General features: G+C 38.0%; 2 protein-coding genes and 1 non-coding gene across 6 annotated transcripts in view; all 3 read right to left on the bottom strand.

The window, feature by feature from the left end:
* Positions 1–16,147, bottom strand: part of arhgef10 (Rho guanine nucleotide exchange factor (GEF) 10) — a 50,578-nt gene extending 34,431 nt beyond the window's left edge. For 2 of the 4 annotated variants that reach the window (XM_086095253.1, XM_086095254.1), the window contains exons 1-9: positions 16,000–16,147; positions 10,932–11,038; positions 6,228–6,545; positions 4,333–4,656; positions 3,229–3,265; positions 3,026–3,114; positions 2,760–2,816; positions 2,281–2,453; positions 1,035–1,151 (exon numbers count right to left, since the gene is read on the bottom strand). In XM_086095253.1, the coding sequence (XP_085951379.1) occupies positions 1,035–1,151; positions 2,281–2,453; positions 2,760–2,816; positions 3,026–3,114; positions 3,229–3,265; positions 4,333–4,656; positions 6,228–6,545; positions 10,932–10,968 (1,152 nt within the window). In that variant the 5' untranslated portion in view covers positions 10,969–11,038; positions 16,000–16,147. The remainder of the gene's footprint in view (positions 1–1,034; positions 1,152–2,280; positions 2,454–2,759; positions 2,817–3,025; positions 3,115–3,228; positions 3,266–4,332; positions 4,657–6,227; positions 6,546–10,931; positions 11,039–15,999) is intronic. The other 2 variants (XM_086095255.1, XM_086095256.1) reach the window with 1 other exon arrangement.
* Positions 10,800–10,873, bottom strand: trnai-aau (transfer RNA isoleucine (anticodon AAU)). The gene has a single exon. It is a non-coding gene; the product is annotated as a tRNA-Ile (tRNA).
* A 1,462-nt stretch (positions 16,148–17,609) lies between the features above and the next one.
* cln8 (CLN8 transmembrane ER and ERGIC protein) lies at positions 17,610–23,657 on the bottom strand. Its single transcript, XM_086095797.1, has 3 exons — positions 23,580–23,657; positions 21,932–22,537; positions 17,610–20,400 (listed from the first exon to the last, which is right to left on the bottom strand). The coding sequence occupies exons 2-3, from the start codon at positions 22,478–22,480 to the stop codon at positions 20,074–20,076; spliced, it is 876 nt and encodes a 291-aa protein (XP_085951923.1). The 5' UTR covers positions 22,481–22,537; positions 23,580–23,657; the 3' UTR covers positions 17,610–20,073.
* Between the last annotated feature and the right edge of the window lie 281 nt (positions 23,658–23,938).

Genomic DNA, 23,938 nt, shown 5'->3' with positions numbered 1-23,938 from the left:
GCCAAAGTGCTACTGAGCATAATGCAGCACATAAACAGTGTGAGTGTTGTTAAAATCTGGATGCTGATTTAGGATGACAGCAAGTAAAACACAGCAGAGAATGACACAGTAACTGGGACATCAGCTGAGTGGAACAAAGACTTCCTATCTGATATAAAGTGCTTTTTAACTCATTCACTGCCATTGACGGCTATAGATGTCAAAAATTTGTTTTTGAACTATTTCTCCTAGTTTAACATTTTCCCCACTTTTGTTAACAAGAGTATGAAAACCTAGATTTTGTTTTTATTGTATTAGAACAGATATAAAATTTGTGATTGATCGTGAGTTAACTAGTGAAGTCATGTGATTAATTACGATTTAAAAAAAGATTAATTAAAAATGTTAAAAATATATAAATAAATAAAAAAAAATATATTATATATATTTTTAGAAAAGATTATTAAAAATTAGGGGCATCGGGCAATTAAAATTTGTAATTGTAATTAATCGCATGACTTCACGAGTTAACTCACGATTAATCACAAATGTTATATCTGTTCTAAATGCACCCAAAAAAAAAAAATCGGGGTTTTCATACTCTTGTTAACAAAAATGGGGGGAAAAATGTATAGTTAAAAAAAAAAAATTGACGTCTATAGCTGTCAATGGCAATGAATGTTTGTTCCTGCAGTTTTGAAGTGAGTCAGTAAAAGATCCTGTAGATAAATATTTGTTTTCAGTTGCAACGCTAGAACACCCATGAGTGATCAATATACTGTTGTAATTTATGGTATAAGGTCAGGCATGCAGCACATCATTGTGTAAACTTTTTAAACTTTTAGTGGGATTCATAACGAAGAGACAGGCCAGTGCAGCAGACAACGAGGCAAACAAACCCATCACCAGTACCACCACACAACATTCACATTAGTGCAGAATCGGGGTACCACAGTGTCAGTAATAGATGCTCACAGTCAAGTCGGCTAGACCAACAGTAACAAATTTGAAACTAGTGGAACACAGGCAGGTGAGGCGAGCTGCAGCTAGTTTACCTTCTGCTCGTGTTTCTGTTTGAGCTGCTGCAGCTCGACAGTTCCCACTGTATTTGCCATTAGATCTTTCATCTTTTTCTCATAGTGTTCTTTCAAACGGCTCAGATCTTGAGAGAGCTAAACAAAAGCAAAGCAAGCATTATTGGTTACGCTTGTCAAGGTTGCTTGGAGTGATATTTGATTATTTTAGGTTTGGTTTAAAGGGGAAGTCAACCTTAAACATTTCTTGACAATGTTATGTGACCTCACTAGTCTAAACATGACATTCTGATTAATATTACATTTGTGGAATACGAGTTATGAAGCATAATCCAGCCGCTCTTATCCATCTCAGGAGGTGGCCATTTTGCCACTTGCTGTCGACTGAAGATGACATCACAGTTGCCACCAATCACAGCTCACCTTTTTTCTGAAGTTGAGATGCGATTGGTTGTTATCTCAGACCTGAGCAACTCTGGTCATTTTCAGTCGACAGCAAGTGGCAAAATGGCCGCCTTCTGATATTGATCAAAACTGCTTGATTTTGCTGCTTAACTCACACAATATTAACCAGAATACTGTATTTAAATTAGTGGGGCTGCATATTGAACATATTGTGAAGAAAATGTTTTGGGATTGACTTCCTCTTCAAGTAAAAAAAAAAATGTTTCTGGTCATGTCATTAGCTCACATTATCTCATTGACATTTTTATGCCCGAGCACAGTATATCGAGATGCAATAAAGATGACATTTAGGTTTCATAATGTAATATAGCGATAATATGTTTATTTGCCTTCCGGTTTTAAATATTTCTTTATAACTTTCTTTCAATTTTTCTGTAGCTGTTAATAATACAAGAAAGGAACAACTATTAGGAACAACAACTTAAGTTAACCTTGTGATGTCTCCCTGCAAATGAGAAGGTAATCATCATTTTAAAAAAATAATAATACAAATAACGAACAGAATATTCAGGTTTTTTTTTTTAAGTTTTGATTTTCGCAGCAAATTAGAGACAATATGTATCATTACTATAAATAAAAGTATATTATACACATTTATAATTGCAAAAATGTGTTGGTTTTTTTTACATTATTAATTTAAGGGATTTAAGATGATGTGGGTCATTTGTTCACATACTGTACGTTTCAGTAATGTGCATTTCAAATTCAAGCGTACATTTTAAAATGTTCACAGCTATTTTCCCTATTGATACAGATAACGGGAAACAAATGGCCGAGCAAGTGCAATAATTGTGGTACCCACATGGGTCTTCCTCTGGGCGGGCTTCATGAAGGCATTGGGCAGGCCATTCTCAGAGCGCACTTCCCCGTCGCTCGCTTCGTCGTAGCTTTCAAACTCACTTGAGCTCCAGCCATTGTCAAGATAACCTCCTTCCTCACCGAGCTCCACGTCGTCATAAATCATCTCATCTGGTTCTGTGTAGGGAGAGGAAAAATAAGCATGTGCAAAAACACAAGACAGTGTCATCTAGATTCTAAAATATTGAAGAGATATGAAACATCTTAGCAAGATGGATTAAAGCTGAATAGAAATTTACCCTAAATATGAATTTCTAATGACAATGTTAACATTTTTAGGTATTTTTCGATAAATAATTTGTTTTGTTATGATTACAGAATTAATCGTATATTAGATTACAAAATGAAACTAAAATTAAGGAAGAGGTGTATTGCTAAAATTATAGACATACAATGCAAAAAAAATTAAATATGACATAATACCTGTGTTGGAGTCAGAGTTCTCCCTGGGCACATCATCATAAATCACCTCATCAGGATCTTAAACCATAAAAAAATAATAATCAAGAACTGCGAAGTAACACTACTAATTCATAGCCGTGAGAGGATGTAAACAGTGGTTTGCTTCCTCAATAAAAATAGGAAGGAGGTCCGAGAGCTCAGACAAATGTTGAAATAAAGCAAAACCAGTCTGAAGGGCGGCAATGTATCCGAGGGAAGACAATGATGGTGTACTTTGAAGTTCTTACTTTCCATCCATGAAGTATTTGCAGGATCCGAAGCCCACTTTGCCAGTGCATCCTCCTCTCTAATAGCTGGAAATTCTTCACTGAAAACACTTTCAGACATTGAAACAAATTTGTGTCAGTATTTTCTGCTTATAGAATGTAAGATAAGTGGATAATTGCAACGGTATTCATCCTAGAGTTTTAAATAGAAATGCGTCACACACCTGTCAGAGGGAATGTTCCCAGTCCGGATCACTGTTACTGTGGAGAAAAAAATGGAGAAGCATGGACCTCTTAGGCACATTTTAACCATTGTTGTTCTACTAAAATGATGCAGCCAACTCACTGAGCTAGTGCATACATAGATACAAACCAGGTAAAGTTTACATACATACCCTTGGGGTGTGTAAACGTTTAAAAAAATAATAATAATTTGGGTGACGATCCATAGCATTTTTGTGTCATTAAGTGACGTTTAGCTTGTGTACATTTACAATAAGGTAACAGCACTGCATTTTACTGAAACATGTACATTTCAAAACGTGCCACAAGGTGTCAGTAAAGGTTCCACATTCCCAAAATTGCTAATAGAACATGCCTTTGTCTCCCTGGCAGCAGATTTGGGGGGGGGGGGGGGGGGTATTCTCACCAAACCTAGTGGCACATTAGCTAAGCGAGATCACATTACATTTTGAGGTGGAAACGTTAAATTAGTGCTTTGGCTTAAGGAAAGGTCAGTTTTCTGCCACCGTTTCGAAAGATGTTTCCACATATTTCATTGGGCCATCATCTTGATAAGATAAACCATGTGTTCTTCAATTAAATGTAGTAAGGAAGTCATGGTCTTTGTTGTTGGATGTTTACTTAACATAACTTGCACTGTAATAATTACGGTATGTGAAATGTTTTAATCCGTTGTAACTTTAAATGACTTTCAATATAATCAGACTCTACAGCAAGAGCAGAATCTTCATGGGCAAAACATATTATGGCAGGGGGGCTAAAAATAGTACTGTATAGATTTCCATGTGGCAAGGCTTTACGAAAAAGAACAAGAGAGAGGGTGGAAAAGTAGGCCGGACAGAAAGCTGAGCAAGCACTAGCGTGTCATGACCTTGGATATGTAGGTCTTTGTGCAGGCTGGGAGGAATTTAACTCCAGGCAAAAAATGAAATAACCTTTGACCGTAGCAAGGCAAAGGGGTACATGGGAAAAATGTTTCTCCTTGAAATATTTTCTCCAATACTGCAGATAAATGTAAAGGCATCTTTAATTGAAATGATCATACATCGCTTAGAGAAATCTGAGGGAGGAAAAAATGGTTTTACCATCCTCATCCACAGAAAGATGTCGAATGATGACAGGTGTGGTGTAAGCAGGCGTGATGAGCGGTACGCCGGATGGAGTTGCGTAGCCGCAGGGCACTGGTACGGAATAGCCTGAGGTGACGCCACCAGGGCTGCTGTGGGTATCCGGGGCTTCTCCAACTTGCTCTTTGGGCTCTCCTGGCTCAGAAGGAGACGAAGAGCAATCGTGCTGCTCGTGGTGCTGAAGCTCAAGTGGAGTGATGTCGATCACAGAGTATGGGTTGACTTTGGAGGAGCTTCTTGGGACAGTTTGAACATCGCTGAACACTTCCTGATGTTCACTCCCTGGTGTGAGTAAACAGATGTGGCATTGAGCGCAATGAGGGCAAAATACATCATTACCCTCGAAACAATCAAAATTAAATGTAGATCTGTCTGATGTGTTTTGTTCATATGCAAACATGGAGGTGTTGCATTGTAAATGATGAGAGAAAATATGGCAAATTGTTAGCTCATTTACAACTTTTTTTCTTGTTTATTTTTTGTTAAATATTCCTTACTGGACATTTAAATATGTGCTTACAATGAGAACATTTATTTCAGATGGGGTATTAAACATTTCATCAATAATATACTCAGTGCATTTGTAGCTGACAGTGGTGTAGAACTGCACAGCATCCTGTCAGGTGTTACCATGATGTTGGTTAAATACTTCGCTAGATGAAAATAAAAATTGCCTCTCGCCTCTACACAATCAGGAACCAATCACAGATTCAATCAAAAGATGAGTAATATATCTATTTAAACAACTTTTACATTTACTCTACAGCCAATCACTGCCATTTGTGGGGGACAGGAACTGCCCCAGCCCTTGAATAGCAAAAACAGCAATTGAAATGAATGGGAAAATAAATAACTAAACTCCATTTTGTTCCCCCATAAATCGCTTATAAATATAAAAAATTAGGAGTGTTAAAAAAAAAATTGTTTCGCCGATATATCGCTATATTACCATGCACAATTCTCGTATCGATTTTTAAATATACATTTTTGATGGAAATATTCAACAAAACATCTTACTTGAGGTTAGCTTTTAAACCAAGAGTGCCATCTAGAGGAGTGAAAAAAATATCACAGGTGCTTCATAAAGCTTCATTTGTCTGTCTGTCTGTCTGGTTAGCTGTTTAGCTAGCTAGCTAACTGGCCCATTTAAACCAAGAACGCCATCTAGAGGAGTCAAACTGTCACAAGTGTTTCATGAAGCTTAATTTGTCTATTAATACTGATTAGTATTTTCAAAATTTTGAATAAAAAAATCGCAATAATTGACTTACAGATTCGTATCATGATTAATCGGTATCTAATCGAATCGTGACACTTATCAAATCGCCAGGTACGAGGCAATTCACACCCCTATTAAAAATATCATGTAGCGTCTTATTTCAGAGCCGCTTCGACAAATGAAGACATTTCAGTCGATCACCAAGATCACTAAAGTCAAATTGCCTCTATATATGATGTATGCATTATTTAAAAAAAAAAAGAAAATAAATAAAGAGTACTGTATGCAAGTAAGAGGTGTTCAGTCACTACTGAGCCCCTGCCTTGCAATTCACACATTCCTTCATTAGAAATACTACAAAGTATCTGGCCCAGATTGCTGCTGCTGTCAACTGTTAGTGATGAGAACCAGAACCAGTGCAGCAGCAGGCAATCAGTCAGTGATACAAAGTGTCATGGGAGAAACATACCACCCCATTTAGGATTAATCAGATAATCTCATCAAAGCAAAGAGAGACAACGGACGGTGAACAACATTTTACCAATTGCCAAGCGCTCAGAAGTTAATGACTTACATGGAAATACGACATTCGCGACATCAAAGAAAGTAAGCCAACAATTTGTGTGACACAAACCTGTTGCGCTAGCATCAGTTTCGAAAACATCCTCAGGTGGAGGGGGCAGTGGTAAATCTAGCTCCTTTTCATCAGTCCCCTCAGCAGCAGACGGTTCAGCAGCTGTCAAGAACTTGCATCCGGACGATTCTGCCGAGGGAGGGGCGTCAGGTAAGATGGAAGATATTTGCTCACTCTCTGCCGAATGACACGCAGGGTCGCTGCTGTAACTCTGATCCTCGTTGCTGGGCTTTGGGGGTGGCCGGTCTGCCTCGGGGACGTCGCTGCCACTGTCATCAAAGTCAAAGGCTTCCCCTTCATCTTCATCTTCATCCAAAACTGCGATTAGAAAAAGCTTGGTAGTAGTAGCCGGTTACATTTATTGTGTCACATTTACTTAAGTAACTATTGAACTTGTCAGAGTAGTTGCAACATACCTTTGTGGCTAACTTTGCTTCGCTTATTTCATTTTATGTATTTTTTTTAATATTGCTATAAAGTGATATCGTTGGGCAATATTTGAATTTGGGCATTCCTATATATTTTTTGTCTATTTGACATTCATGCACAATTTCAGAAAATAAATTAGTAGTTAATCACCGGTTACTCAGTATTGAGTGTTTTTATTTTCACTGAATATAATTTGACTTGTGTTTGTGTTACTCCTATTTAAAATGTAATTTAGTGGGATGACTTTTTAGTTTTAATTGAGTCACAACATCATTCTTATCAGTGTACAATTTTTAGCAACTCCCAATGTGTAATAAGACACTTGCTTTGACAAACGTACTGGATATTATGCACGCTACACATGGCCGGTTAGCTCAGTTGGTTAGTGTTAGAATGTCAGTCACGTTTCAAAGGCCCATTTGGAACATAAAAAAATGCTTAGAAAACTCATTTTTTCCCCTTGAAATTAAAACTTTGATCACACTCAAAAGTCAAAGGCTTCAAACACAACTGTCCGCCATCACATCAAAGTAAAGCACAACAAATTAAGCGAGTGCTTTGGATCTGTAAAGATTTGATTCGCACATCAAACAAACAGCAAATTAGCAACACATTCAAATGTATGATGAGATCAAATGCAACGTCACTAAATGGTAAATGCTTTGTCAGCTTTGAAAAATGCATGTGAAAATAATCAAAATGGGTTTTTAAAAATAACTTTCCTGCTTTCATGTGTGTTTGCTCCATTTCTGTCTATTTAAGATTTACACACTCATAATTAAGGGTGGAGTCGACAAGAACGGGTTTATTTTCTCACCCCAAAAATAATGTAGTTCCAAAAAAGCATTTTCTACTCCTCAGGAAAGACGATATGGAGCTCCGTAACTGCGTTAGTAATTCAAGGCATCGCAATCGCTCGCTCGGCAGCAGAATGGAAACGCACAATTAATGTCGTTCCAGTTTCCACATTGCAATTAGGCCAGTTAAAAACAGCTGTGAGAGAAGTGCAGCTTATGTTTATACGTGACTCTTGGTTTAATGGGTGTGACTGAGCAACATCTGTGACATCACTTTCAATCTAAAGTTTGACTCTGAAATCCTGAAAACGTTCCCAAAGATAACACAAAATTCCAAGTTTGCACCGGGCGTTTCGTTTCCCTCAAAGTGTACCTTGGAATGTTTTTATTATCTTTTAAAGAATCTGAGCCTTCATGTTAAGGCGTCTATTCATCCTGGTTAAATTGTAAAAATATTACTGTTATCACGTCCCTCAACTGTTACAGGAGTCAAATCAATAAACCACCATAAATATTAAGATGTTAAATATGAATATGGTGCATGGTTAAAGTAAAGTATATGGTAAATTACTCTCATCTCTTTTGGGGTACATTCTTCCTCTTTTTTTGTTAAGGGTTCTTTAAAAAAAATAAAAATCAGACCCACATAGTTATTAAATATGCAAAAGGCATACACCGTTCATATCCATATTTATACTATAATAAGTCATAAGAAGCCATGCTTTTTCATATCCCAGGTAGGCATGGGCCGATATTAGATTCTGACAGTATGCCTTGAGTAAAAATATTGCGCTATACTTAAATTAAAGCTCTAAGATGCCCTTTTTTTTTTTTTTTTTATCTGAGAAGCAAAAGGAAATTCCCACTAAACTCCAATTATTTCTTTTTAAACAAAATAATGAATTGGTACAAACGTGTGCCATGTTAACTTGAAAATTATAAATAAATGTTACCATCTTTAGTAAGTCACAGTGTCTCGTCATTGATTATCTATTTTTAGAACAGGCTCTTGTGCTACTCATGTTGTCTTTGGGTGCTAACAGGTACCCGCTGGCACCATGAGTTTTTTTTTTTCCGTTTTTAACGACAATGCATCAACATATCGGCAAAAAGGCATCCGCGTAAGTATGCCGCGAGCTAAGTAGCACTGTGACAAAATCTCTCTCATATGTATGGTGTGATATGTGTGGTGTGTGTGCTCACCCCTCCTGTCTCTGTTCAGCCCAGAAAGAGAGTTAAAAAAATAAAAAATAAAAAACTGTATCTGGCCTCTTGTCATTATTATCAAAGAGGTAGCTTATTGAGTTAAAAAAAAAAAAAAAAAGATCACAGCATATGCCCTGCTTGGAAGTGCCCTGGTGACGGTGATTTTTTGCTGATTATTGAAACCTTTACTTTTTAAAACCGTGATAAACCGTCAAACTGGTAAGCGGTCAATGTCTAACCCCAGGTCATGACTATGAGCACATTCTAACAGCTTTTGGCGTGACTGAGCCAAAATTCTTACATGCTATCAACCTGCTCAGGAAATGTGAACCTTACATTCCGTGACAACTTCAGATCTCTCTTTAAAAAAAGCTGTTTTTGGTACGCATCTTGGCAGTACATCAAAGCAACTCACAAATTCAGCTGCTTCTTCTCTCTGTGCCATTTGGCTTGTGTTCCTCTTCTTTAACTCATTCACTGCCATTGACGGCTATAGACGTCAAAATTTCATTTGAACTATTTCTAGTAGGTTCACATTATTTTCCACTTTTGTTAACAAGAGTATGAAAACCTAGAATTTTTTTTATTGTACATTTAGAACAGATATAAAATGTGTGATTAATCTTGAGTTAACTAGTGAAGTCATGTCATTAAATTACAAAAAAATTTTAAAAATCGCCTGATGACCCTAATAAAAATAAATAAAAGGAAAGATTATTAAAAATTAGGGGCGTCAGACAAGTATTTTTTTAATTGTAATTAATCGCATGACTTCAATAGTTAACTCACAATTAATCACAAATTTTATATCCATTCTAAATGTACTATAAAAAAATCTAGGTTGTCACACTCTTGTTAACAAAAGTGGCAAAAAAAATTGAAACTAATTGAAATTGTTTAAACAAATTTATTACGTCAATAGCCGTCAATGGCAGTGAATGAGTTAATGGACTAATGTTACGCAGCTTCTCCTGCCACCCTCAGAAAATGTTTCGCTCTATTCTTTCATCATTGCTTGTCAGACATTTGACCCTAGCAATTTTTTTTTAAACACATTAGTGAAGGTATTTGACTTTTATTAGGTGACTGATAATGTCAAGCAAGTAAAACTGAACTCACGATCAGACCATAAGCAAAGCTAGAAGCTTTGAAGTCCTTCACACAGCCGTGCATGCATCTTTAAATAACTGCTGTAAGTCCCACACACTTTGACACGTAGTTGTTCCACCCTACTAGTCAGGGCGTTCCAACGCCGGCTGCGACTAGTGCCACAGGGCAACACTGTGACCCCGTGCCTATCTACCACACACTCAAGGTGCTTAAGAAATGGCAAACCTACAGGCAGAGATGCTATCAGTCTTTTTCTATGTGTTTGATCCTAATTGTGCATGCGGGACACAGGCAAAGCACAACTAGTGGTTCCCCAAGTGTGAAGAACGAACAATACATGAGTACAAAGGAAAATCAAAAATTATATTAGCGTGCGTATGATGCTTGAGAAATGACGGTAATACCCACTTCCGCTGAAAAGCAAGTGAGAAGCCAGCTGGCGATTTCTCTGACCTGTGTCTCTTCCTGAATGCTGTCTTCAAGTCGTTGTGTGCGATGAAGAAGCATTCAGTCCGACACTGAGGCACATTGTCTAGTGTACACACGCAGCACATTTTACTCTTGTGACTCCCTCAATCATCTACCCACTCCTCACAGCAGTGTGTTCACGATGCACATTGCAAGAAATGATCCAGGCAAAATATGACATATCAGTCCATAATGAGTTGGATTAAGGTACAGTCATTTCTGGACTATAAAGCGCACCTGACTATAAGCCGCGCTAGCTAAATTTGGGGAATACTCGAGTGTTTTAATGTTACCGCACCGGGTTCCCGCTACTTTCTTTTCCATAATGAGGGCGCAAACTGTATTTGGGCTCACTTGGTTTGTTTTGCTCTGCCTGACGCTCTTGGGCTTCCTTTATAGTACGCCCCCTTGTGATGTGATGGATAAGCCGCACCCTTGTATTAGGCGCAGGGCCGAATGCAAGTGAAAAAAGTAGCGACTTATAGTCCAGAAATTACTGCACTTCAAACTGTAATCTTTCTCTAAAAACTAGCTTCAAGTGGAAGTTAGTCCACTAAAACTTTGGCCCGTACGGGGATCGAACCCGCGACCTTGGCGTTATTAGCACCACGCTCTAACCAACTGAGCTAACCGGCCATGAAAATTGTTGAGAACAGTCTGTGTAGGATTTGTGAAGAAGCGGTGTTGACCTTACTTTCAGCGGGCGGGGGAGGGAATTCTTCCATATCCATCTTTAATGCTCTTCGCCTGTACAAGCTCTTCAGACAGCATGCAGAGGATCAACTATGTGCACAAACATTCCTAAAGGAAAGAAAGGGGGGGGGGGGGGGGACAAGCTGTCATTTCAATACAAACTTTGATTGTCTAATGATCACTTAACCACCTAGCGAAATTGTGTTTTTTGTTGGGCTCTATTATGTAATTTGTGTCAAGTTCAACAGCAGAATGCCTACCATTGAGTGCCAATTCACACAAATCGGTGGATGAATGAAAACAAAAGAAGCGCCTGAGTTCCGACTGAGTAATTGATCGAGTTGTAGTTTACACAACAATTACATGCAAATTGTACTAGGAGAATGTAATGTCTTGGGGCTTTAGTTGATAACCTTATAATGAATAGTTTAATAGCATGGCATTGGGCACCCTGTGTAGCACTAGCAACCGTCATAAAAAGCAATATGAATCAGTGTTACGATTATGTTTAAGCTCTTCCACCAAGAGAAGAAAATAATATTGTAATTTTTTCACTCATTTCAAGGTCAATGTGGTAATTGCAGGGCTCGGGGAAAGCATCTATGCATGCTAACAAGAAAGAAGAGAGACGCTAATTTAGACCTGCATGGGCATGAGAGGCACTGCATTCCTCACCATCACAATCTTTGTTCATTTACAACCAGAGGTAACACTTCTGCCAAAGTCCTAAAAACAAAACCGTTTCCAATTATCCTCAAGAGCAGATGACAAGTCCGTGACATCATCATGCTTGTAGTGTAGCATAAAGCAGTCATTGTTGAGGCATGTATGCTGTGCATGCTATTCACTAAATCTTTCCAGCATAAGTCCCCAACTGTCCAGTTATGTGGAAAACAAAGCCACAAGAGTGGGGACATAGTCACCAAGATAAGTCATTGTGAGTCTGAAAGCTTGTTTTGTCTGCAAATAATGTGCAATCCTCCGCTTTTCAGTCCTCCGCCCCATGTACAGGGCACAAGGCCAGACGGGAGAGTGTGAACACGGGATCAGTGTCTGTCTACAGATCGTAGGGAGACTGGTGGACAGTGCTACCGCCAACACGTGCAGGTGAAGTATACATAGCCTGGGGATAAACAGGACAATGGAAAAAGAGGGGGAGAAAGTCAACTGTTACATATATTGTTCAAACAGGTTGTAAACACCAGCAGATAATTGCGATCTACCGTGTTTATAACAAGAAGTAGCATTCTTACGCCGGTGGCACTGATGACATCACGGAAGCTCGCAGAGGGTCCAACTTTAGCCAAAAGCTAACGTCTTGAGGATAACCCCGATCGCTGCTATTCATATTAGCACCGAGGAACAAGGAAAGTGGCACAAAGTCAAGCACTTTCATTTGTTAATTGATTGATTAATCAATTGATGCTTGTGAGAGTATCAATATATTGATAACACTGAAACTATAAGATGAAAAGTCAAGTCCAAACAGAATTTCAACAGGGTGACTCATCTATCTACTCGTTGCCTAGGACAGCTAGGGAATGAGGGAAGGGTGGAAAGGAAGGAAGCAATGACATCTTTGTGTGTTTTTTGAACTAGAGAGAGTTGAGGTTACCGTAATAGTCAGGATTAGCAGTCTCTGCTTTTGAGTACCATGTCAGAACTAAACAAAGGGAGAGATTTGCTTCCCCTGTTAGACAGACAGACAGATAAGAAAGATGAGATTAGTCATTCATTCTGTCTCGGTTTTGTGTTGCTTTATTTCTTTGTCTTCTTTGAAAACAAAATTCACCTTTTTAGAAGGCAACCGTCTCCGGACATAACACAAGCACCATTCGTCAAAGACTGAAAAGAGAGCCAAAGACAACTCCAATCCACCCCATGGTTGATGACAGCCTCAGTTGAGCATGTGATTGCATGTTAGGATCACTGAACTGTTTCAGACAAGGAAACATCTGGGCTGCTGGTGTAATGCAGACAAATTGTTCACCTGCGTATTACCTGCGTTTAAAACACCCAAAGACGAGAGAATGTCACGCTCATTAACGCAATCAAATTCAGAAAAATAAATAACAAAAATGTAGTGCTTGTGCATATTTCATAGTAAATGTTATGTCATTCTGGAAACAGATTAAGCAACTATGTCAGAACCATTCCATGACGTTACATTTACACCATCTGGTGATCACTCACAATGAAAGCCCTGGTTTGGTTCTCCAACTGATGTTTTGGGAGTGTACTTAATGACAAGCTGAAAGCCCTAAAACAAAGCCTGGGGAGAGGGTGGTGTAAGAAGGGGAAGACTTTTGTTGCTTTTTCGGAATATTTATGGCTTGTTTAATTGAGTGTTGTGTCTGAATCGTGGTTTATTAGCCAGGATTAAAGTAAATTTAGCTCAGTTTACAAAGACTAGATAATTTAAGAAAATCATTTGCAAGAAGATTTGAGGCAATACAAGACAGTTGCTGGCAGCATACTAATTTTGCTTTTCTTTTCTTTTTTAAACGACATTAAAAGTTGTTGTTTTTTATCATTGCATTTGAACAGATATTTGTGTAATATTTGCCTAGTGCTTCGCATCATTGGTAGTTTCAAGAGCCACACACAAAAATATGTTCACGAAAAGCTAAAGATTCCTTTTCTTCTAACTAAAGAAAAACTATGAGGGTATTCCAAATTTCCAAGTGAAAAGTGCAAACCGTCCAAACTGAGCAGCCTTAATAAGCAGTTTCTGTTGTTCCATTTCCTTGGCCTGACCTGGACTACAGTCAGAGCATGTGGTTGAGACAAACATGCTCAGAATACAGCACAATTACTACACTCACGATTTATGGATCCGACTAAAACGACCTACAACAGTTGATCACTTCCAGCCAGAACAACAATCTTCAGTAAAACCTCCTTTCTAAATCTCAAGTGTGGCTCAAACTTAGATGAACCATCAAGAAAATCTGCACCAAACGCTATACTTCCCACCCACGCCTCAAGCAGGGTGGGAAGCCTGGTGACTGCAGCGGAGCAAAAAAGTTTGGGGTTTTCTAAAAATATCCATGGACGTACATTGAGAATAATCAACATGCAATCAAAGCAGCGGTTTGGTATCGTACGTCACCTGGCAGTTATATTTGTGGACCTCACTCGTGTGGATTGCCGGAAGTAAACTTGAGATGTGATATTGTATATACAGTAAAAGAAAGGATTGCATGTCTGACAGCTCCGGTGTTTCAAATTAGAATGCCTTCTAATTAATAGACTGACTATTTTATTACAAAAAAAAAAAAAAAGCTATGTTGACTTCATAAGTTCATATGAGGGACCATGGAGTCAATACTGGAAAATTCTACCAAATATGTCATCTAATGAAAGATTAGGCAATTGTATAAGAATGTGGTGACACTGTTGTAACTGGTCCCAGCCTAAACAGTAAGCCACAACAAAAACTTTGAAAGTTTAAGCCAACAAAGTAGTGAGAATGCATTGGGAAATATCTTGAGATTTTGTTAAATAGTTGGATATAATAAAGTCTCTACAAGAGGATGTTATGTTATGTGTGCTTAATACTTTTGTTTTTCTATATTTTGACCAAAGAATGGCAAGAGACCTTGTATTAAGACCTGTTTTACGTAATAGGGGAACAGACTTGAAGAATTGATCATCTAATTGATATCTTATTTGGTGTAGTTCTGTAGGGTAGCAGTCGCCAATCTTCTTTTTTGCACCACGGACCGGTTTCTCAGAGAAAGCGAAACTGAGAACCATGAAGTCCATTCAGCGCGTCCCCTAAAAAGACTACCGTAGTTTGTTTGAGCAAGGTGTTGATGAACAACACAACACCACGTCTACAGCTCTACTAAAAATAATAATAATAATAATTTTAAAAAAGCAAACGCTTGGTTCACAAATATTTAAGATTTTCAGTGTGCATGCACACCTGTGTCAGGAACAAGGGTACTGTGGTGGTAAAATGTTGTTCAGTTAAGATTGTCACCTGTCACCGTGGGAACTGCGGTTCAAGGCCATCCCTGGACACACCTGCTTGAGCAAGACACCCGTACCCTGAACTGTCCCCGCGCGCTTAAGCAGCAACTTGCTTAAATAAGGTGGTGATGAAAACAACAAATCGGATTGACGGCAAACATTTACAGACTTAACCGTATGATCCAAGTCTCCCAACACATGCCACTAGTTATTCAATTGTACACTAACCGTTTTGTTGTCTATCAAATTAATAAAAATTGACTTGTGTGATTAGTGGGGTGTGATTCAGAACATTCACGACTCAGTTGAGAGCTCACAGAAGGAAACTGCACTCCAGTGAGAGAAAAATATACCTGTACTCCCAAAGAGCTCACTCAAGATGTTTACAGAGGGAAGGGGGGTGCATTTGTAGTCACAGCCAAGCCACCATGGCGATTTGCTAAACAAATGAAGACTCTAACCCATGAATGGCAAAAGACAGCAGACTGCACATGTACACGTACAGTACCATTCTTGAGTGGATGACAACATATATAGTTTTATTAAACAAATATTGAGAGAATGGGAAATGTATGTTTTGTTTTTGTCTACCTGTAAAGAATAAAAACATACGTTCCAGATGACCGGAGCTAGGAAGTCTGCTCACTCAGGAATGCCATGCATGACTACTTGAATTTTGTTGTTGCCTTGGCTGCGCCAGTTTAGAAAGACTTTACACTTCCTCACTAAATAGCACATGCAAACTTGATTTATTATGCGTCAGTAAAATTACAATACAATTATACTTCCGTTGTTTTCTTTATGAAAGCGTGGTGAATCAATTACTTGGAGCTTTAAAAAAAATTGTCTGCTACCCGGACACGTTGACACTTAGTAACGTTATTGGACAGCGTTAAAATTGGCAACTTGACAACCTGTGGCGCCACGTAAAATCCGTGTCCCAACACGCCAACTTCATCGTGCACCAAGCAAAAAAAACCTTAGCACATTTTCCAGCACCTAAATTTAACGTTAGTAAAAAAGTGAAAGTAAATACATGAGTTTTAGTTATAGAACTCTGACAGAAATAATAAAACACATTTTCAACTCACCATTTCACGACTTTAACCAAGCGCTACAGTTTATCCTTTTGGAGTAATCCTGTACCCGTTACAAGCAATGTTGGATTAGCGACTAGACATCACTACACTTTCGCCTGGTGTCCGTTTTAACTAGTCTCCCTTCGATCCAAACTGGCTCCATCCTGGGGAAACCCCTCATGTCCAAAGCAATCATCTGATTGGTCGATGGGCGAATTTAGCACGCGTCCATTGGAGGAGCGAAGACGTCAATCAATTAGCCAACTTCTTCCTCCCCGGGAGAACTGGAATGTGGCCACGTGACTTGTGAGGTGGCTCCCGAGTCCCCACTGCACAGCTGTCCTGAGAAGATTTGGGATCGATTGATGATCTTCTGGAAATAGGACGCTCGCTTTCTAATTGTTATGTTTCCACACTGAAAGACGTTTTTAATATTTTCACACTTTTCGTTAGGTACACATCAGTGTTCACTGTTCACCATGCAGTGATTCTTAATTTCCCAAACACAGTGTCGTGAGATCAGGAAATTATTCATTTTCATTTAAGGGTTTCGAAACTTATGTGAGTAAGTCAATTTGTGACTAAACTGACACAAGACCATTATTATATTGTGTTACCTTTGTGACATTTTTGTTTGGTAGTGTGCCAAGAGATTTTTCTAACGTGTATAATATGTGCTATTGCTCAATACGCTTAAAATAATGATAGGGAAGGGAACCATTTACACAATTGTTACAATACCTAATGTCAACCTTTTATGGACACAGTTAAAGATTTAACAACAACGTTGGGAAGCGTTTTAATCAAAAGTTAAATATTAACCTGGGGACCATGTGAACTGATAATATATGTGAACTGGTCAACCAGAACACTTATTCATATGTTTTTATTTTTTTAAACATCAACATTAAATGCAATATTCTGCATGCTAGGTCTAATTATTAAAACATTATGAGGCATTTTTGAACATTAAAACAATTATAGGAGCTTAATTTGCCCTTTTCTAAACTTTTGAATGCACACGTTGAACTGCTTTTTACACAGCTTGCAGTTTTCTAACAAGGAGCTGAATGACAAGATTCACGACAGGTGTCTGATCCATGTACACAGATACATTTCCAGGGATGTTCACTTAAACTTTCTGATCATGTGACTCTTCCAGTCTCTTTGCATCTCTGTTGCATCCTGCTGATAATAACACTTGCCCTTTGAGAACATATCCTGTTGGAAGCCTCGCAATATTTATAAACAACTGACTGATGAAAAGTATTCTACAATGGCCTGGGATGCCATCTGAAACAACTATACTGCTTACTGTTATACAGTAAATATGTAATGAGAAGTACTTTATTTAAAAAATATATTTTAAACCAAAACTTTTCAAGTTTTACACTGACTAATTTATTGGTTTATTGTACATAAATATAAGATCATGTGTAAATTCTTTATATTTTTGCCATAGAGTAACTCTTTTATTATTTTCATTCAAATGTTGCATTTTCATATAAACATACGCTTTTCTTATATGTATGTAATAAAATATATTTACAACAAATTACCAGCATACTGTATAGTTCCTTAGCAAACCTATTTTAATAACATACATGAGGATCTCAGCACACTACGGTTCAAAAAAAGCTTTATTAAGTCACATGTGCACTTACACCCACAAATGGCCATGAAGTACAACCTCATATTGTCATAATTAATGACCCTGAGCATTTACACATTCCTGTACTTTCTACACTCACGCACACTTCGACAGAAAATCAATTCCTTGGCATACTTTTCTTGTGAATTTACACATCATCAACAGTGAGGTTTTCATGTATATAGTACTGTACTTTAACTTGAACACCCCTTGTGATTTTGGTGGCCATTCAATGGGCCCTCGTTGACCTATTCATCTATGGGGTGATTCATTTCATGTGGTAACAAATAATTAACAAAGTATATGGATGACAACTACATTTCGCTAGCGTCAGGCCAAATCCTTGTACCTCCAAAATAGCACTTTTCAGGAGACCCCCAAAACAGCATGTTTGTTCAACCATGGCATCCATCAGAGCAAGCCATTTAGAACACTATTGATTGGGTAATAATTTGTAAAAAAATAAAATAATAATAATTAAAAAAAAAAAACACCTACATGTGTGGTTCTGACCAATAGTACAGATTTTTTTAAATAAAAATTGAAATTGATCAACTTTTTGCAACCCTGTATTTTGGGCCAACCCGACTGTGGAATGATGACTCGTGCTTTGGACAACCACATGGCCTTGACCTTTTCTGGAACTAATTAGCACACGGCAACAATCACATGAACGTACCTGGATTGCATTTTAAAACACTTTGCGGTAATTCTGAATCAAACCTGTTTCAGTTAATAATGAGCACAGAAAGGAAAAAAAGCATCTTCCACTTGTTAAAATAATTTTCTGCAATTAAAAACCATTGCATGCTACACTCTGTCATACTGTGAAAAATAACACATGTAACCTATTGAAATCTTTTGGTAACATACTTAAATACTTAGTCAACCCCCCCTCCCTCCCCCCAAAAAATATTGACAATATGTTCCATGCAGCACCACTAGTCTAAATACAGTATTCTGGTTAATCATCATCATAGTTGCTTAGGTCTCAGGTAACAACCAATCACAGCTGTGCTTCAGAAAACAGGTGAGTTGTGATTGGTCGTTGCCTGAGCCTTGAGCAACTGTGATGTCATCTTCAGTCGACAGCAAGTGGCAAAATGGCCGCCTTCTGATATTCAATAAAACTGCTGGATTTTGCTGCTTAACTTATATTCCACCAATGTAATGTTTAGACTAGTGAGGTCACATATAACATGGTATTGTCAATAAATGTTTAAGGCTGACTTACCCTTTTAAGGTTTATGATGAAAGCATTCGTCCAACAGAGCCGTAGTCTGGGCATGTCCCAGTCGTTCATTCAGCATTGATGAACTACAACATGTTTTATACTTGACACAACTACTGTGAAAAACTGAGAATACTGTTTTGTTGTATAGTGGACTCAAAAGTTGAATCGCCGTCTGCTCAGTCGTCTGCTGTTATTTTCAACTATAATTCAAAAGAAGAACCACATCATACTGCGTTTTGTCTATTTAAAGCATGGTTTCCACTTAACAGCTTCTCTACACACGCCAAAAATTCACACTTTAGTTCCTCATAATTGTGGTTTAAATCTGTCATCATCACCGGGCCGCGGAGCGGTGCCAATCAGTAATGCATTCATTTTTTACGTCCCACCCAAACGATTACCTTCCAAAGGGCAGTATATGTAGAATTGGGTGATTATTTGATCGAGAATCATCATATTACAGTGAGCCGAATTGAGCTAAGAACATATTTAAAATCAAATCGAAGTCACCAAAATCGCCAGCTGTGCCAGTATACAGATGTGGTGAGAGCAAGTGCAACTTTAGACCGCGTTTCTGCCACCAAATTGTCACTCCGCTTGGTGCATTTACAGCCTTACGCTCATAGGAACATCAGGATCTACCGAATTTGCGCAGAATACACACATATATATATATATATATATATATGTTAATTTAAAATACAAATGTGAAGAACAAGTAAATGGGAATTACTTCAAGTGAATAGTACAAATAAAAAGTAGGTAGATTCTGGTGTTTTTTTTTCTTTCAAAAAAAGCTTAAAAGGAACCACAACTGTAATGACAAGTTTGCTCTATATTATTTATTTGGTTGTTGCTAACACAACTATGAGATTCAAACTTTATTTGGACGTACGGCGCCATTGTTATTCACGTCGTTACGTTATTTACAATTTCACGTTGCTCGGCAGAGAGCCAGCCGCCATTCTACGTCACCACGCGCCGAATGCGTTGCGACGTACGTAAACAATGGCGCCGTACGTGTAAATAAAATTTCTACAAAATGTATTAAACTGGAAATGATTTTTGAAAAACGAATCTCATACTTATGTTAGTAACAACCAAATACATAATATAGAGCAAACTTGTCATTACAGTCGGGGTTCCTTTTAAGTCACCTTAAAAAGTAACTGCGCCTGGTAATCAACTTCGCTGTTACTTCTTAACTTGCATGAGGTTTGACAGCAGCATCAGCCTGATCCTCGGTGCGGTTGTTTCCAGGTGCCGGCTTATTGCTAAAGTTCCAGTCAACAGGGTTGAAGAGCTGCATGGTCTTCTTGTAGGTCCAAAATGGATTCATGATAATGGTGAGCAGAAGCAGGCCGATGAAGAAGATGAGGCGTAAGGCCAGGGGGAAGTGGTTGTTGATCACCTCCCAGTGGTTAAAGCTTGTCCACCAAAGGTAGTAGGTTAGGACAATGCGACAGTGGAACATGTGGATCATCATCCATTGGTTGGCTTTCCAGAACAGACTTCTGGCCCAGCCGGCCTAACATGAACAGAGAGAGAGCGAGAAGGAAAGAAATAAAACAAAAAACCCTGTACATTATGTACTAGGGATGTCACAATTTCATCAACAAACAAAAAGCAAATGGAGAAAAAGATCACAAACGACCAATCACAGCTCACTTGCTTTCTGAAGGTGAGCCGTGATTGGTCGTTACCCGAGCAACTGTGATGTCATTTTCAGTCGACAGCAAGTCGCAAAATGGACGCCGCAGAGATGGATTAAAAACGGGTGGTTTTTGCTGCTTAACTCACATTCAACACCCCAATATTAATCATAATGCCGTGTTTATACGAGTGGGGGCACATACATCATATTGTAAAGAAAATGTTTGGGTTGACTTCTGCTTAAATGTAAGAAACTGGTTGGATTTGGCTTTGTGAAAAGTATCTTTCCTTATTTCACGAATCGATATGTGGAATGTGTTGATGCTATGAGTTTTACTTTTTAACAAAACTGCTAAAATGAATGAAATTTTCTCCAATAATATTAAAATGTAAAAAAATATATATATAATATATATATACTTTTTTTTTTCTTCCTGATACTAAACATTAGCCCACAATAAATATTTTTTCTGTTTGCAGTTTTTTTTTTTTACTAACTTTTATGGCTGGGCAATAAATTAAATTAATTTGATTAATCTTCATTTTAAAAATCAAATCATTGAAAATTTGCAAAATCGTGAAATCGAGGTGCATATAAATAATACTCTTATGAATAGCTATTTTTTGCACAAGCTAAGAATGTTAAGTTTACGTTAAAACTGATTTAAAATCAGTATAGAATATTGTTGTCTGAACATTTTGCTCAGGATTTATTTTTGAATAAATAAAACCTATAAATAAATGTTTGTTTTTGTTTTTTTATTATTAAAATCATAATTATCCAGTATGAGATTTGTATTTTTGGGCCATATTGCCCAGCCCTACTTGCTTTAATTACTGTTAAAAAAAAATTAAATCTCAGACCATCACACAATGTGTTTTATATTAGTATTTTCTGCACAGTTCCAAAAACCTGCATTGTGCTTTGAAGTTATTGTTTTGTTTTGAGCAAGAAGTGGGACTTTAGTCAAGACAAAGGAATTCTTCCCTTCCCAATGTAAGCCACATACAAGCATACGTCCAACTCCTGAAAGAATGTCTTCTGTCGCGTGTGCCTCATGCATGTAGACCAAATGTAATTACTTGCACAAAGTACAATTGAAAACGACTGACTATTTAACATCTGTAATGCGCTTTGATGAACTGAATGTGATTTAAACGGCAGAACAAGAAATACAAATATAACTTCTTTCTCTAAGAACATAAAACATATTTTTATGATTTAAAATGAAAGCTGACGACTTTTGTACGACATATATTAAATGGAGTACAAAAAAGTATTACTATTTCAAAACCATTATTTTACAATTGGAAACACAATAGTGATCGGATATGTTCATACCATTTCATCTCAAATTGCACCCTAAAAAGATAAACAAAACACAGGCGATGCAATATTGTCTTACCTTCAGAAGCATCCAGGATATGCAGGTGAATGGTGTGCTCATTTCCAACAGTAGCACCACCATTGGCACAAAGTGGCCCATGGAATCTGACATAATTCCCCCTCCGTATCCTGCCAGGGCGAAGAAATGGTGCGTTGCCAGGGCGAGGTCAAGTGACCGAAACATAAAACTGTAGGCATGAAATGCTGCATTCTCAAAGACAAAGAACCCTGTGGCTGTGAGCATATTAAACCATGACCAGTCCTCCTGCCCACTCGCTATGTCTCTGCTCAACCTTGAGTCCTGAGTCAGTGCTCTGAGACCAGCGACTGAACTCTGGATGCCAAACACTGCGCGGGTAGCTGCAAGGCACCAGAAAACCTTCTCTTTAGCTTGGAGGCAATTGTACATGCGGGATAGCGATGAAGACAGGAAGTGAGCGAGGAGGAAGACCGATGCGTAGAAGGCAAAACCCAGGCCAATAAGTTGGAATCGAACGTCCCATGGAAAGTATTCTGCAATGGCCTGGGAGGTGGCCACAGATGGAGGTAGCTGCTGTTCAGGATCCATGGTCAAGAGAAAATGTAGCAGCTCAGCAGCTTGATAGATACATGATGTGCCAGTGGCCTGCAAGACAGGAGAAAGCATCATATGGGATTTGAATCTTTATTCAGCAGACTCATAGTCCATTAAAAAACACATCCAATACACAATCAAATTTATGATTTCAATATTTAAGAAGAAAAGAACAAAATAAATGAAAATAATAATAATTCAACTAGTTTCACAAAGAACTAAAGCCAGGATTTGACGGCAGCACAATGATCCAATTCGGAGAAGCATTCAAATGGCTTATAAATCTATATTACCATTTCCCAACAGTGCATGAAAAGTATTAAATGCACTACAAAACGTTTCACTTGCACCTTGGCCTTCCAAGAAATATGCACATGCAGTCTTTTTACGCACTATAGAACTTATAGATGCTTGACTTTTTGAATTTGTTCACAAGGGAGCAGTACAATATGCCTTAATGAACATTCTCCAAACACTTGTGGAATTTTCTAACCAACATGCTAGCTTCCGCATGTAACATGTTTGTCTGTGCATATCATCAAATATTTGATCAGTGATGACATGTCCTAGATTATTAATTTTACAGGCGTGAGACAGGTCAAATGATGGATCTTTGTCCCCTTTTGCTATACAGATGATGACAACACTTTTTTGGCATTGTATCTCATCAAATCATTCCCCATTTGACCTGCATGCTCTGACACGGCACTAAGACTGGATGTACTGTACAAAAAAATAAATTGTAGTCATATGTTAATGTAATTGTCCACACGGAACAATAAAATTACAGGTAATTTAGAAATGTGCTGGCAGGCAGAGTCTTTTGTTTCCCCAATTGCTGTATTATCTTCGTCTACTCCTTGTGCCTTCCTTGTTTGTAGCTACAACTTATGACAATTGCAATCAAGACTCAAATTATGCGAGAAAGTTAATGTTACCACCAGCAAACGGTAAACCTCCGAGCCAGTCAAAGGCATCAAGCTAGGCACGTTCAAAACACGTATACAAGAAAAACAATATTACAAATTCGCAAAAATAATACGTGACATCGGATGAAACTCAAGAATGATTTTAAAAGACCATGGGTACTTACTGTACGTTAGTAATGTTATTCGCGTTGCCATTCACTCTCACGTCACACGACTTCAATCTAGTCACGTGACATTTAAACCGGAAGTTACGCCTACTTCGGATTTTTGAACACCCCATTGGACAAAACCTGTGTACGCCTATCGGTTTGCTTCCTGTCTTCAAATCGACGTTTGTTATTTACGAGCAGTCCATAATTATTATAGTCTTAGTCATTAATTTGTTTCACGTTTTCTCATACATTTTTAAACATTTGAAAAAAAAATAGTTTCCTCCCCTGCAAACAGGCACAACACTGGCATTGTAACGCTCTAATTGCTGGAGTTGGCAAAGGAGAATTAAGTGTAGTAAATGATTTTTCTA

This window comes from Leptonotus elevatus, chromosome 14 (assembly GCF_054856555.1).
Source record: "Leptonotus elevatus isolate MCC_2025b chromosome 14, RoL_Lele_1.0, whole genome shotgun sequence".
In the NCBI taxonomy this organism is placed as follows: Eukaryota; Metazoa; Chordata; class Actinopteri; order Syngnathiformes; family Syngnathidae; genus Leptonotus; species Leptonotus elevatus.
This window is presented reverse-complemented; position numbering and strand designations above follow the sequence as displayed.

Coding starts and splice junctions, on each gene's coding strand:
- cln8 (XM_086095797.1), bottom strand. CDS start 22,480: ATGGATCCTGAACAGCAGCTACCTCCATCTGTGGCCACCTCCCAGGCC. Junction 20,401..21,931: donor TATCCTGGATGCTTCTGAAG/GTAAGACAATAT, acceptor TGTTCATGTTAG/GCCGGCTGGGCCAGAAGTCT.